The sequence below is a fragment of the Onychomys torridus genome, chromosome 6 (assembly GCF_903995425.1).
Source record: "Onychomys torridus chromosome 6, mOncTor1.1, whole genome shotgun sequence".
In the NCBI taxonomy this organism is placed as follows: domain Eukaryota; kingdom Metazoa; phylum Chordata; class Mammalia; order Rodentia; family Cricetidae; genus Onychomys; species Onychomys torridus.
Window position 1 is genome coordinate 108,221,834 of NC_050448.1, and position 16,242 is coordinate 108,238,075.

Genomic DNA, 16,242 nt, shown 5'->3' on the forward strand with positions numbered 1-16,242 from the left:
CTGGCTTTAGTTAAAGATTCAGGTCAGAAGCTCCAACTCTGCCTTTATTAGATAAATGTCAAAGTCACTTGGACCTGTTTAAAAAAACAAATTACCAGCTTGTGGAATTGGGAGACTCCTACTGAGAAAGTGAACCATGGGAGAAGGTGAGGGAGAGGGCTAACAGTACTGTGGTTGACACACATTCAGTAACCATGTTAACTTGTCCCATGCAAAACAGAGACAGTGCACCAGACAAACATCCTCTCTGACCCATATTTCTTGACGGGATTTCTCTGAAAAACAAGTCCAAATAAGCAACCACTGAACAAACAACAGGCTCACCCCCTTACCCAGGAATAAAACATTAACACTGCTGCATTAGAACATTATTAAGCTACTGTAACATCTGTCTGTTATAGCTTCTTCAAAAACAAATGGTTTGGATGATTTGTTGTTTTGATACTGTTGTTGGCTCTTGAGGGAGAGGCATTTCAGTGAGCTCAACATCTCCTTTTGTGCTCTTTCCAATAGGTCAAAAGAAGAAAGCCTGGTTCTGAGTTTAGTCCAAATTGCTTCTTTCTGAAGACTCATCGCTATATATTACTGTGAAGGTCAGGTTATTTTCTAGAGTTCATAATTTGGTACTTTACCTTCATTAAATAGGTAAAATTTTTAATGTAGTTTTTTAAATGGGGGGAGGGGAGAGGAGATAGAGAGGAAGAGAAAAGGTGAACAGGAAAGAGGGTGAGAGGTAGAGGGAGACGGGAGAGGTAGGTGGAGAGGGAGAGGGAGAGGGAGAGGGAGAGGGAGAGGGAGAGGGAGGGAGAGAGAGAGAGAGAGAGAGAGAGAGAGAGAGAGAGAGAGAGAGAGAGAGAGAGAAAGGGATTCCACACTTTTTTTGTAAAGGATTGGCTTAGCAACTGTCCCTGCCAGGAAGTGCCCTCTCACCCCCTAGCCTAGGCCTGTTTCCTCTTGTTCTATTCTCAGTGCACATGGAGAACAGCTGATCTCCAAGCTCTTGGTGCCAACCCTTTACATACTGGAAAACCATCAATGGTTTGCCCCTCAGTCTTCTCTTCTCCAGGCTGAACAATCCCAGTTCCTTTACTTTTGCATCATAGATCTTTTTTTCCAACCCTTTAATCATCTCTGTGTTTCCTGGCAAAAACAGCAGAAAATATTTTGATTACTTAATCAGAAATGAGAGAGATGTAAGGAGAAGGTTGATTTTCTTTTAAGTTATGAGTTTTGAATTTAGCGGAGGTGTGATAGAGAGGAGCTGCAGCTGGGGCTTCGTGGACATTAGAATTCCAATCCCTTCCTCCTCTACTGCATGTGTCTCATTCCATTGCACACAGCACCTGGGTGCACAGGCCCACTTCCCATCCCAGCCTCAGGTACCATGTCAGCCATGAGCTACACTCATGGACAGACACTCTGTCAACTTAAAGCTCATGGTGAGCACCTGTCCCATGGACCCTGCCCCTACACTTCCACTCCCCACACATCTTTACCAAGTTTCTCACCCGGGAAGCCATCTTACAATGGTGAAAGCTGTTGTTTTAAAGTATAACTCAAAACGTAAGGGTTTCATATATTAACTGCAGGCCCTTGCTTCCCTTAATGGTTTACTTCCTTCTGTAAAGGTCAAACTCAAGGACATCGAAATGGAGTCGTTCTACTACCCCAGCAGACATCTCTGCCAGTTTCCCTGCTGCCAGTATAAGATCATGGCATGGATGACAAGTTCACCATGCATCTTTTAACTCAAGCTACCATAAGCTGCCTTTGACCTTGCAACTAGAGTCTGTGAATATTAGGAACATGTAAATACTTCTATTAATAGCACATTTACACAAACACAGTACGACTAACAAGGAATTCCATGCCTACCCTACATAACTCTCTTTAAAAGAAAAACACAGTTTGCAAGAATAGGTGCATCTTAGTATGTTATACGCCCTTCCATGATAAAGTGTGTGGCAGTCAGAGTCAGAGTGAGGTCAGGCCAGAACAAGTGAAAAGAATCAACTAGTCTCACAAGCACGCTGCACATCATACTGTAAGCGAAGTCAGTACTGCTCATGGCACAACACGGGCAGGTCACAGAATGCCTTTTGCGTCGAGTGGAGACTTCCCCCATAGCCAGCTATCAGGCCCACTCTGTAACCGGGATGAAGGGTGGCATGGGTCACATATGCCAAAGACCTTCATAAAGGAGATACAGGGTAGAAGGTACCACCCCAGAAGGGCTGGGATGTGTCTCCAGATGCTCCTAGACTTCAAGGAGGGCATCACTGTTCAGTGGGATTGCACAAAAGCAGGCCGCCAAGACCTGACTCACCACCGGCCTTCCTCCTGAACCACTCTTGCCCTAGGCCTGACAAGGGGGAGGAGATGAGAAGGCAAGGATTGGAAAAAGAGGAAGAACAACACAGTTCACTGCCAGCTCTGGAGCTGCTAGGGTTCTTCTTAGCAGTGACCTTTTTTCAAGCTCACATCATCCAATCCAATCTCCCCTGTGTGACCACGCCTTTTTTCACCTTTGAAGATGACCTAGGGAGAGAACGCACACACTGGTCAGGCCTCCTTTGCCCCTTCCCAGTGCTCGCTCATGAAGCCTAATAAGGCAACCCTTCCCCTAAATCAAACATTAGATGTCTACAGCAAAAGGAAGCACCAGGACGCAGGAGCCAGCATTGGCACCACCCCAGGCCCTGTGCCTTGTGGGAGGCACTTGGATGAGTGAGCTGGTCACAAGACTGCAGTAGGCACAATCGGCTACTCTTCAAACTGGCAGTCTCACTACACACTAGTGCTGCAGGAACGCTTGCAGAGTCAGTTGATGCTGGTCGAAGATGACCAAGGTTCAGAAGAAGAGTGTGGTGGGACATAAAGCTGAGAAGGTAGAGCTGAAGAGCTGCAAGGTCCAGGTCTTGCAGCCTGTCTCCATTTTCTCTTGATAACATCCCCTCACAACCCACAGTGAGACAGAAACATGCACCACAGTCCAAGCCCACTGTTGCTCGGGCTGGGTGGTCCCCAATGTCTGCTCTCTCACACTTTATACTCTGGAGGGTGCCCCTGCTCCCTTAAACCAGGACCGGACTTTCAGTACTGTGACTTGAAGCAATGTATTTTCCTGTTTTCAAAAGCAAAAGGTACATAAAAATTCCAGAGCCCCCATAAAAGCTGTAATGGGGTCTGTGGGTCTAACATGCTTTCAAGGAACTGTAAGAATGGAAGTCGAGTCTTCATGGCATAATTGTGTAAGAATCTACACAAAGATGACATTTTCCAAAATTCACCCATTATTTTGGTGGGATGTGACAGATCATTTTCTCACTAACCAAGACTTGGTTATTCAAAATAATTTTTTGAAATTTAAATACAGCTTACATCACCACTCAGAGCTTCCCCCTTAACCCATCCTGAATAGTGCTTTGCAATCCTGGGCCTGGGATCCCATCTGGAATTGCTTAACTCTGATCTCTGGGCCAAAGGGGAAACCAAATGTCAAAGGAACACTTAAAAACAGAAAGGACTACCTCCACAGACGTTACCATGCAAAAGTTGGAAGCTTAAGGAATTGAAGGTAAAGGAAAAGCAGGCACTGTTAATCACAACACCCAAGACCCTGAATGTTTCTATCAACTTATTTTTAAAATGTTTTTCGGTAGCTAATTTTCTCTTCTCAAAAACAGTTTGTCATCATGAGGGAGTGAGGGTGTCGTGGTCAAGGTCGCACCAAAGAAGGAAGAAGAAGCAGAAAAGAAAAGAATTTTAGAAAGAGGCAATGGATGGGGGGCCCTAGCGCGCAGGAAAAGCCACAAACCACTGGACCTGAATTCACAGAGCAAGGTTTCTTCCAGGCCTATTCCTGGGCTCTCCTCTGAAGGCAGAGCCTCCATTTGGGGAATCTACTTACGCTCTTGACGTCAGCCCCTCTCAAGGTGATCTGGGTTTGCCTCCAGCCATGGCCACCATTTCTTCCCCACAGGGCTGCTCCATGGGCACCGTGTTTTCTCACAAACACCTGCAGTGTGCCGGAGTGCAGCCCAGTCACCTTGTGCCTGAAGGACAGGCACAGGTCCCCTGCATGCATGAGGTGGCCGAGAGGGAGCACCAAGCGAGCAGCTTTTCCCCCGGGGGCTTTGGCTGCAGACACTGTGAGATACTGTCCACCTGGAATGGGAAAAGCAGGGCCTCTTTCCAGCACAGACTGTATGGGCAGGAGGTTCTTAATAAACTTCAGACTACAGCATCCATTGATAAAGAATCCTAGAACTTTTTGAAGAAGAAAAATAAAGCTTATTTCTGTGCCTACTGTAAATGCTATGGTGTTTGCAAATAACACCCACATATTTGGCTCACAGAGAACAGAGACAACACATGATTAGTATCCCAAACACTGACTATTTCCTTGGATATGATCAGACATCCCTAGGCACATGCAAGCACTACCTTCTGATCCTCACCAACTCTCTGCTGCCAGGTATCCCACACTGGTTTAGCAGAAATGACCCGACATTTCCTGGGTAAAATTTATTCGTAGACAATGAACCTCTGGACAATAAAACACTGGTGGGTCGGAATGCATTATTTCTCCTTATTCTCTCCTCCTTCCACTTGAAAACATAGTCCTTAAATGCAGAAAGATGTTTTAAAAACAGTTTGCTATCTTCCTGGCATGTTAACGCCAGGAAGACATACAGGCAGCCTGGACACTCTCCACACTTTTCCAGAGTATCCATTTCAATTGGAGGTTAGTGATTAAAAAGACTTATATACATTAAAGTAAATCATAGTATGTATTTCTGTTTGTCTGTTTGTCTATCTACCTGTCTTGTCACCTTGGCTGCCCTCAGACCACTGGGTCTGTGGGTTTCCCCATCTCTCTTTTGTTAGAGAATTGCAATTAGAAAAAAAAATTAAGCCCCATTAAAGAGGGGTTGCTGATTCTCAAGAGAAAGTCATGAGTGGACAGTCAGGGCATGTACAGATGACAGTCCCTTCAGGCAGCTTTGTCACGCCAGCTGAAAACACACCAGAGTTTCGACACTGAATTGTCCACAGGAAGAATGTGGCTGGAATGCTGAGCACGTGTAGCTGCTGTGGGAGAAAGCTCATTTCCTTTCCAGTTCAGAGACAGACGACCGTCATCACCTTACACTTTATTTAGACAAGACATGGCAAAAGCCTTGGGGTGGCATCTTATTCAAGTGTGCTTTTCTCTACGAAGTTCAGGCTGGTGTTCTCCCAGGAAACTGACTTTTGAGTAACAGTGACGTACCTATGTTCTGTGCTAAGTGCTCCCCGCAGGCTGCAAACAACAGAAGCCAGTCCCACCTGCACCTCAGACCTCCCCATTAACATCCTAGGATAGAACTGGTACTTAGGTTATTTGCTGGATAAATGACTGATGTTCCAAAGCCAGAGCAAAAACTTGCCAGAATATTTGTTGTTGATTCATGTATCCAGGTCAATAAAAACACACAATGTGTTGGCTTCTTCCCTCCTTATTTTGGCTCTATTCCCTCACATACTGACACCCCAAAATCCTGGGATAAAAACAGTATGTGCATGTTAAATGTCTGTCTCTAAGTCAGCTTCTGAATTGTCACAGGTACTGTGGTTAGGGCTAAGGTAAGACTGTTACAGTGAACCTGCAAGTTTTAAGAAGACAGGGATTATCTTAAATCTCTGTGGAACGTATGCTAATACATTTTGTGAAACACAGCATGCAAACAGAGCACCTCACAAACCGAGGCACCCAGGATTCAAACAACCCTTTTCTACACATATTCAAAACTCTAAAACTGTGATAATGATGAAGAAGTAGCTACTATTCACCCTCCATACAGCTGCTCTGACGGGTTTGGTTTTCTTTGTTGTTGTTGTTGTTTTGTTTAGTTTTAAATTTTTATTTATGATTGAGTGGCTAATTGTTGGGAGGGTGGGGCTGCCGACATGCCGTAGCACACATGTAACCGTCAGAGGCATATGGTGAGAATTCCCCAGCACACTCTGAGGAACGGTTCTGAACGGCAACCCAACATGGGCTTGGCACTCCTATTATCCTCTAGCTCTCTGCCGTCTTTTGGTCTTCCCATCCTTTTCTCCAAGCTGAAGACTTGCTCGCCCATGCCTTTGGGGTTACCTGAGACATTTTCTGCATGAACACCGACCCTCACAGCTGGATTAGGAGGTCACCTTATCTCATGTGAAGCTTCAGCCCTTTAATATCTTGCCAGAGGACACATCACCAAAGGTGTCCAATAGGGGCTCATCATCCCACACCAGCCTGCTCTTTCCAGCAGCTCTACTGAACATTCTTTTTCAGAGTTAACCAAAACCCATCCATGTTGTTTTCTGCCACAGGTCCTCCATATCCCTTTTACATTAGAAAAAACAATTCTAACCTTAAGTCAATTGGTTCAAAGCAGTACAACTCTATTGTTTCTTCTCAAGTTAACCATTCTGGCCTTCACCCACTCTTCACAGGTCAAAGAAGGTACACCTCCCTATTGAGGCCACTTTCTTCTGAGTGATGTGCAACTAAGTCTCAGATAAGAAAGGGTCTTCAGAAGTGGAACAACCACTTCACTACAGCGTATTTTGCATTCTGGAAAAGGACCAGATCTATAGAAATAGTCCCCCTTTTTGAAGCAATGGTCACAAGATTCACTCATAATGTCTTCCTTACACACTAACTCTGAAGTCCTTCACATTTAGTGCTTGCTTACATCTTTCCACAGCTGTGGTTGGTTTCTAGCCCCTGAGACATACTCAGCATTGGAGTTTAACCCTGGAGGGAGCCCATTAACCCAACCTCTTGGATGATGATTCTGTTAGCACACAATCACGTTTCTCTCTAGCTTGGAGTCAGAGTTAAGTCAAGCTTTCTTCCATATCTAAATTTGATAGCCATTTAATCCAAGTTTTTAGTGAAAATTAGAATAGCATCCTACGGGAGCCAGATCTTACTGCCGTGTATTAGCCCTGTCCCTGAGCTGCCCCGCGTCCTTCCCATCTGTTCTGCTCTAACGCAGTTCAAGGACCACTTAACTCCCCCCCCCCACACCACTACATTCCAAATTTCATGTGTCTTCTACCAGAGGACAAGAAGAGTGTGACCACAGGCCAAGATGTCTACAAATGTGGTAACAGTGAACGGGGTTGGAAAGTAGTGCAGTTCTGAAAAAGTGCTCTAAAACCCATTTAGACCATTTTGCAACGGCTATTGCAAGCAGTCTCTTCCTACAAAGCCAATGACTTCTGTTAAACTTAGAATGAACTCCTCTCCACAGTGTACCTACTCCAAAGTTATCTATTATGGCCATAACCACTACATGACCCATGCCTGTAGAAGATCTTTCTGTTGAGGGGTCTGATGTGCTAACTACATCAGGTACAGAACCGCATGTGTTACTGCTGTTGGTACCGAGCTGTCTCTACAACACACTAAATTTCATCACTTGAGCTTTGCAGCCTGAGGAGGCTTACATTGTCTCTCTGGATATCAATGATTCTCTTGTGAAATAAAGATAGTACCACCTGATTCCCTGGATAGATATGAGGATTAAATAAAATTAATGAGGTGAGGAATGTTCTGGGGTTATAGCAGATGTTAACATCTGTTGAGTCTGTTGTTTACAAACACTTTTGACAATAACAATATTCTGCTCAGGGTTACCGACATGGGTATGAGTAACTCAAGACAGAGTGGGATGAGCCCAGTTGAACAGCATGAAGTATTACATGGTTTTTATAACAAAAACAAATATTTTTTTCTCCCCAAGACAGGGTTCTCTGTGTAGCCCTGCCTATCCTGGAACTCATTCTGTAGTTTAGGCAGGCCTTAAACTCAGAGATCCTCCTTTGCCTCCTGAGTGTGGGATTAAAGGCGTGAGCCACCACCACCTGGCTACAAAAACAAAGCTTAAAAACTGTATCAATTTATTGACTATTTATATTTTTAAAAGTTTACCTTAAATATAGATTCTGAAATACCTTTCCATTTCAACTCAATATTCTTTTAATTATATTTAATTCAATTTTAGAAGCTCTAGTGGAAGTAGTTTGGGATGACTATTTGAAGCCTTGTTGCCAAGACTGAACATTGCAGAAATACAGTGTAAGCACTATTGGATTGGTATCCCCAGGGAGCCAACTACCACCTGCTCGCCACAAAGCCCGCTGACCTGTGCCCTATCCCCACTATATTAGATTGTATGTGTTCACAAACTAGCTTTTCTGTGTTGTTAGGATGACATTTGAAAACTAGGCTCTAGGAGTCCATAAAACAGCACCCTTTCTCTTCACAGCTTGTGTGTTATTCTTAGGAGCTAGAATCAGAACCAAGAGAGAAAAGAGAAGCTAGACTTCTCACCCTCCAGTTAAGTAGGCTTCACTCAAAAACAAAAACACAAAGCAAAAGAAAGTAAAACCAAAAAAACCCAAACCATTTAATTACTGAGGGAAGGAAAAGACTCCAATGTGTATTTCCTGAAACAAGTTAAAATACTTCATAAGCACTGAATGTTTACATTATACTGAACGTAAGCATTGTACAATTTACAATTCTACTAATTTTCTAAGAGCCTGCATCTAAGTCCAGCTTTTTAAATAAGTGTCTCTCTTAGAAACCGCAGTGGTGATGTGTATTCTTTCCTCTAGGATCTGACTTACACTAAATTTCTTCCAGAGAGGCACTGTGTTCTGTAAATTTCAATTGTCTCCATCATCTACTGCTCAAATCTTCATTAACAAATCAAACTGACAAACATACCCAGGGGTTGTCACCAGGAGGGACAGCCCATCATGTCACTGCTTTTACTCAGAGGAATTGGATGCTATAAGTACCTTGAGAACTTAGGCTAGGATGAGTCTAAATGCTTATTGACCAAGCTTTTTGAGGCAAATTGTCTGGCCTCCTGATGAACTACCCGTGTCCCATAATATGAGTCTATCAGACCACTACTAAATCTCCTCTCCTAAAGAAGATGGGATATAAATAATAGGGATGGATTTTGTTTTGTTTTGTTTTATGGCCCAAAGGATCAAACAGTACCAGAAGGTATCAGATGATGTGACTTTACCTGCTGGGTCCCTGACCGGCTCCCAGTGCAAGTCGCTGTCTTTTTCTCTGATCCAGCCACAAAGTCCATGGTCAAAATTACAGCTGTGTATGAGAATACCTGTGAGGAGGCAGCCAGAGAGAGAAGATCAAAAAAACAGCAAGCAGTCATTTATAAACCAGAGGTGTCCCTACAGCAGGAGTTTGCTCCTACACAAACTTAGTATCCCACCCGAACACCTGCTCTGAGCTCAAAAGAAAGCGTGTTCATCTTTTGCCAGCTCACCTGGGACAGACGCTCAGCAGCAAACCCAGAACCAAGTGTGCTCCCAACTCATGACCCTGCTGGGTTGCCACTGTTAAAAGGACTTCCGGCTCACGGTTGGAACACCACTTTAATGTGGTGTCATAAGAAAACCGTGACTGTTTTGCTCAAGTGATTGAACCAACTGAGTTGCATGAAAACAAGAGAAGGGAAGAAGTCACCTGACTTCCCCAAATGTGACTGGTGATCTACAATCTTATCTCCTCATATTAATGAAACCCATTGTTTTGTATCCCAACTGAAAACAAAATTCAAGTTCGTGTCTTGAGCTGGAGGAAAAGACTGGAAAGTGCCAGCATCTCTACCTGGATCGTCCTTTGCTTCATCGTCTGCGCTGACTCCTCTTTCAATTTCAAATATTTCAAACAGGTCATTTGAAGGCTGCCGTGGAACTACAAGAGAGAAGTTGATGGTTTGTTTCCCTTCTTTAAATGAGACCTTGAAAAGATGTCCTGTCTTTAACAAGGATGAGGGGAAGCCTATGCATTTCAGTTCATCCTACAGAAAGAGCAATACAATCTGCTGTGCAGAGCTTTGTACTCTGACATTTATCTGAATACAAATGAAAACCTTCCAAATGTTTCTAAAATTCTAAATAAGAACAGGTTAATGGGTCAGGGAGATTGCTCAGCTGGTTAAGTGTCTTCTGTATGTGAGTAAGTCCTGGTTTGGATCCCCAGCACCCCTCCCCCCCCTAAAAAACTGGTGTAGCAGTGCGCATCTATAACTCCAATGCTGTGGGGTCAGAGACAGGAGGATCCCTGAAACTATTTGGCCAGTCCACCTGGCCAAATACATGCTTCAGGTTTGGTGAGAGATCCTATCTAAAAACGAAGCAGGAGGCAGCTGCTTGCAGACCTTCACCTGCCAGGCTCCTGGTTTGTGAGCTTTAACTCAAAGGTGCAACTTTGCCTTCTTTCTATCTTTTTCAGATCTGACCTCCATTCCTGACTTACAAGGTAGAACTTTATCTTCTCCTCCCCTCTCCCTCCTCCCAGCAGCTGTGGAAATGTACAGCTTGCTACTAATAAAATTGTCCCTGAGCTTCAAAAACAAATGAATAAATAAAAACAAGTTGGTAAGTAACGAAAAAGGTTCCTGAAATAAAAAAAGATCTCTGGTCCATACATGTGCTCGCATCTATGCACACATATGAACATATACATACACCACAGAGAGAGAAAGAGAGAGAGACAAAGAGAGAGACAGAGAGAGACAGAGACAATTACGAAACAACTTCTAATTTCTAGCAAAAAATTGTAAAATTATCTCTGTGAAAGAAGCAGTATGAACTCTAACTGGAAATGCCTAAGGTGGCAGTGAATTTGTTTCTACTCACAGCGCCTGCTTCCCTCAACAGGACTCTGCACATCGCTGTACACTAGTACGTGCCATTCCCAGTGCTCCCTATCTAAGCAGGCCCCCAGTCCTGGAAGATCAGATACGGGAGTTTCCTGGTGCAGCGTTAACATTCCACCCCAACAAAACACACAGCGCTGTCTGAGCGTGCCATTCATTTCCACATCCCCGACACTGGTGCTTTTTCCTACCAGTTAACCTGGACAAACATCCTCCTCTTCCTTTCCCATCCAGCATAAATGTCAGAGAAAGCTCTGAAAACTTTCATACGCCGGCAGAATTAAATTCCTCACTGGCCATCGATAGCCCTGTTTGCCTATTTCTTTCATATGCTTTTGTAAGGAACTATAGTTATTACACACACACACACACACACACACACACACACACACACACACACACGTCTGTCTCTCTGAGGTCCTCGATGGCATCAATCACACTCTACTCACATGGCATTTCCAGGGCTTGACCTGGTGACAGGCACTTGGTGATCACTGAGCAAATGCAAAGATCCTGTCAGAAACCATGTTCTTTGTCAACACCTCGAATCAACTGTCACAAGTGAGACAGAGCTCAAGAGCACAGTCAAGAGAATGGATTCGTTAAGTCTGTATTGATGCATTCCTTCCACATGTATTTGATTTCCATCCAAATGCCAAGCCCCGGGGTGGACATGGAGGAGACGGTGCAAAGAGAGGAGACAAGACCAACGGGGTGCAGGTCATACGAACCGTGACCTCTAAGCACAGACACCAATATCAAACACGGAGATAAATGGACATTGTAAGTTTTGAAAAGAAGCAGGAAGGAAAAAATGTCTGAAAATGCCATGAAGAGTAGCTGGGTCAGGGAGTTGGGAAAATTGTGGGAAAACTGTCAGTGGTTAGGGGAATTCTTGACCAGAGGCCAGGAAATACTCCCTTCCCTTTGCCAGAAATTTAATTAATACTTTATTTTTATTTTATACTGATGACATTCACAAGGTTCTTCTTCTCTAATTATGTTATTATTGTTAGCAAGGACTTTTCAAACAGACAGTCTTGTACTATTTGCAAGCGCGCACACACGCGCGTGCACCCCCCCCCCCCACATACGTGAACAGGGATGTTGAAGTCCACGCTAAGACAGCAGACAGATGAGCTCTGTGGATAGGTAGCTCACTGGCCCCTGGGAGTACTGAATGACTGACAGCAGTTACATCCAATGACAGCTTTCCTTTTCTCTTTCTCAGCCTCGCAGAGAAAACCTTTCTTACTCATTAGGAGTGCAAAGTTGCAGGTAAACCTGCTTTCACTTCTCGTGACATAAGTTGTAAAAACATTAGGACATGACTGTGCTTCTGTTCTATTCTCTAGTAAAGGAAATGACCTCTGAAATGGAGACGCTGAACTCTTGCAGTGTAGAGTCTACGGGTGTTATGGCGAAGGACCGCCCGTGGGCATCTGTCTGCTTTTGCTGTGTCCTGGTGCTCTGACACATGGCTTTATGTTATCAAGGAAGAGCAGGAGGTTTTCTCTGGCAAGAACAATTTAAACTGGAAGGGAAAGAGGCAGAACCTTCCACACACAAAGCACAGGGCTGGTGTGAGGGAGACGGCGCCCTGGGCATCAAGAGTAAAGACTTCACAGAACAACTGTGCCAAGAGTACACAGCGGTGGTGAGCGTGCCACACGGCATGGTAATGAGAACGGAAGGACAAGATCCGCATTTGGAAAAGAGTGACCCCCCCCATTAGTCATCAGCCTCTCAGATGGCTCACTAAGACTGCAGACAATTTCAAGAATTAGTTAATTAACAGTGGGAGATGTTTCCACATTCCGAAGGACTCACTGGCCTGATGTGCTCAGCACCCATCTGTGCTTACAGTGTTGTGTACATTACTCTGAACCCACCCAGATTATTTATGTTCCTCACCACATCAGTGTGACTTACTAAGAACACAACCCTGAAGTGTTAACAGAGGGTATAGTACCCTGCCTGACATATGTCACAGTATGTGAATATACCAACTGAAATAAATATGGAAATTTGAGTAGTGTCTTAACATATTTAACAAGTTTTTTGTTTGTTTGTTTTTTGTTTTTAGTTTTTGATTTGTTTTTATCGACAGTTGTGTAGCTTGGTCTGTTTGTGGGCTCCTAGTAGTGGGATCAGGACCTGTTCTTGGCCCTTTGGCTGGCTTTTGGGAACCTATTCCCTATGCTGGGATACCTCACCCAGCCTTGGTACAGGGAGAAGAGCTTGATATGCCATGCTTTGTTGACTCCCATGGGAGGCCTGCCTCTTTCTAAATGGAGGCAGAGAAGGAGTGGATGGGGGTGTGTGGATGGGAGGTGGAGGGAGGGGCTAGGAGGAGAGGAGGGAGGGGAAACTGTGGTCATATGTAAAATAAATGACAGACTTTAATTAGAAAAAAGGGTCATAAGGAACACATTAATAATGTAACAGTTTGAATATTAGAAATTAAAGTGCTTTTTAACTTGCTGATTTGTTTAGTCTCTTATAATTTTATATTTTGAGGCTGTTAAGAAGTTTAACTATGAAAAAACCCTAAAACAATCTGAAAAAGGAGGGCTCTGTAGGATATAGCTATGCAGTAGCTACATATCTGATGTTTGTATCTGTATTGTTCGAAAAAGCTTGGCTAGTCTTGATATCTGATGTAAGCAAGGTTATAAAACAGAAAGGTCTATGAAATTCAAATACTTTCTTTGATTCAAGGGAGTGACCTTCATTGATGCAGAAAGTGTTAATTAAAATATCTGAAAACTAAGTAGAAAAGATGGACACATGGGACTGCACTGCTCTTCCGTCCTCAAGATTTTGGCTAGTATTCATTTAAAACACAATAAACAGAAGCATATCCGACACTTTCTTAGACTTAGAATGGTACAATTATAAAGATTCAAGAGAATAAAACATGTCAACAACCAACGTTCCTGTTTATTCATTTTCTTTCCTTCCATGTCCCCCACTTAGGAGGGAATCAATCGAAGTACAGAGCATCAGTGCGGTGCAGGGTCCTGGGCTAAGCATCTGTGGAGCAAGGAACGCAGTTCACTCTTGTCTTCATCTGACCTACATTCTTTGAGGTGAAGATGGACATAATGGGTACTCCAGTGGAAAAGTAGAAGATGCTGCCTGAGTGTGGCTGTGACAGGTGAAGCCTGGCAAAGCTCACCCAGGAAGGGGAGATGCTGAAACTCTCTGAGAAGTGATGTTTGTACTAAGATCTGAAGGATGAGTTACTGTGAGTAAAGGCCCTGGCGAATGAAGAGGTGGACCACCAGGCAGCTCAAGAGCCTGGGGGAGAGGCAGAGCAAGGGAAGAAGGGCTCCAGATGAAATTGGAGCTGTAGGTGACTGTTTAAAGCCTTGTTAAAACTGTGGATTTTATCTTGGCTGAAACTGTACGCTCTAAAGGGTTTAGAGTAGTGACAAGGTAAGGTCTGCAGGATGAGACTGTCACCCTGATGCACTTGGAGAACGACAAGGAGGAGGTGAGCAGGCGGCATATACAACTACAATTCCTATAAAAAATTCCCCAACATTTTTCTGACATTAGTCAATATTGCATCAGTAAAAACATTCTTGTGGTGTGATGGCACATGGCTTCAATCTCAGTACTTGGGAGGTAGAGGCAAGCAAATCTGATTTTTGCTGAGTTTTGGGAGTTCAAGGCCACCATGGCCTACACAGTCACAGGCCAGCCAAGGCTACATAGTAAGACTCTGTCTCAAGAAACAAAAAATATTGCTTATTGCTTCTAACTAAAAGAAAAAAGGTAATAACTCCCAAATATGGAGACAATGGGATACAGAGGGTAGGACCCCCACAAAGACGAAGACTGTGGGATACAGAGGGTCGGGCCCCCCAAAGGTGGAGACTGTGGGGTACAGAGGGTAGGGACCCCCAAAGGTGGAGACTGTGGGATATAAGAAGGTACTAACCCCCAAAGGTGGAGACTGTGGGGTACGAGGTACTAAGCCCCAAAGATGGAAACTGTGGGATATACGAAGGTACTAACCCCCAAAGGTGGAGACTGTGGGATACAGAGGGTAGGGACCCCCAAAGGTGGAGACTGTGGGATACAGAGGGTAGGGACCCCCAAAGGTAGAGACTGTGGGATACAGAGGGTAGGGACCCCCAAAGGTGGAGACTGTGGGATACAGAGGGTAGGGACCCCCAAAGGTAGAGACTGTGGGGTACAGAGGTACTAAGCCCCAAAGGTGGAGACTGTGGGATATACGAAGGTACTACTCCCCAAAGGTGGAGACTGTGGGATAGAAGAAGGTACTACCCCCCAAAGGTGGAGACTGTGGGGATAAGTGTGATTGCAGTGGGATAAGAACACAGGACTGTCTTATAACAGCTGCAGAGTCCCGGTGCCCATGAGAGAAAGCAGCTATGAAAAGAAACAGTTGTTTTTTGGGGAAAAAATACTGTCTTAGTAAATTCTATGAAATACAGTTTCTCCAGAGATGTGATAATATTAACATATAGTCTATATCCATAAATAAGCTTCCTCAAATAGTCAGCTGTAATTTTTACCCAATAAAACCTTAACAGTAAACACAGAGAAGAAAATGTAATTATAACTATACATACCTCCCACGGCCAAGCAGCATGCAAACCTGTAAACATTATTTATTGAAGGAAGGTTTACAGATTCAAGTTCTGTTCAAGGTAGTTTGCACGACATCGCCCAGGCCAGTTCTGGCTTTAGTTGTTGGGCGAAAGATTACAGAAAACACTGTCTTGAAATCTTCTATGTTTAGGGGTTTTCTTCACTGAAGAGACAGGTATGGAGATATAAATCCCTATTCTAATGTCCTTGAAGTGGAAAAAAAAAAGCTAGATATTTTAAGAGACCACAGAATGGAGGATGGCAATAAAGGCTTTATGGGGTAGTATCATCTCCAACCCTCCCCCCCCCACCCCCACTCCAAATGCAGAACATATTCAGCAGAGAAAAAAATAAAAAGATTGGAAATGAGTTTCTGTAATTTCCTTACCCTCATTCAAGAAATATCTTAGCCAAATGTTAGTTACTCAAAACAAGAAGAGGGTTGCTGAGTCCAACAGAAGTAAGATCTTGCTTGCCAGCACTGCACCCCATCAGAAGGACCTACAGAGGTCAGAGGACTGGGCCTGAGAGCAGTGGACAGTGCTGGGAAAATGAACTCCCTGGTGGAAGGAGAGCACAGGCCAGGTGCTCAGCCACGAGCCTGTTGGCGCCTCCCTCTTCCATATACTGTTTCTGCCTTTTATAGTTTCAGACTTAACTCAGAGGCATTACTCAGGGTGCTCCTAAGAGGACTGAGACACTAAATCATTGTTCTTCCTAAGCATGGCTGTAAGGATCAAGAGACTATCCCTCATGCTTGGTTCTCCTGCCCTCCTCTAAGCCAAAGCAAACCATGAGGGTGAGGCTCCCCCAGGCCAGCGTGCTCACCTTCACACAGGTATAACCCCCACACACACTATGGTTCCTTGAA

The 16,242-nt window shown here is 44.2% G+C and overlaps 1 protein-coding gene across 4 annotated transcripts in view; it reads right to left on the minus strand.

Annotated features, from left to right (window-relative positions):
• Positions 1 to 832: 832 nt before the first annotated feature.
• The window catches only part of Npnt (nephronectin), a 69,739-nt gene continuing 54,329 nt past the window's right edge, over positions 833 to 16,242 (minus strand). For all 4 annotated transcript variants that reach the window (XM_036191427.1, XM_036191426.1, XM_036191429.1 and 1 more), the window contains 4 exons: positions 9,692 to 9,778; positions 9,084 to 9,182; positions 3,911 to 4,167; positions 833 to 2,538 (listed from right to left, as the gene is read on the minus strand). In XM_036191427.1, the coding sequence (XP_036047320.1) occupies positions 2,455 to 2,538; positions 3,911 to 4,167; positions 9,084 to 9,182; positions 9,692 to 9,778 (527 nt within the window). In that variant the 3' untranslated portion in view covers positions 833 to 2,454. The remainder of the gene's footprint in view (positions 2,539 to 3,910; positions 4,168 to 9,083; positions 9,183 to 9,691; positions 9,779 to 16,242) is intronic.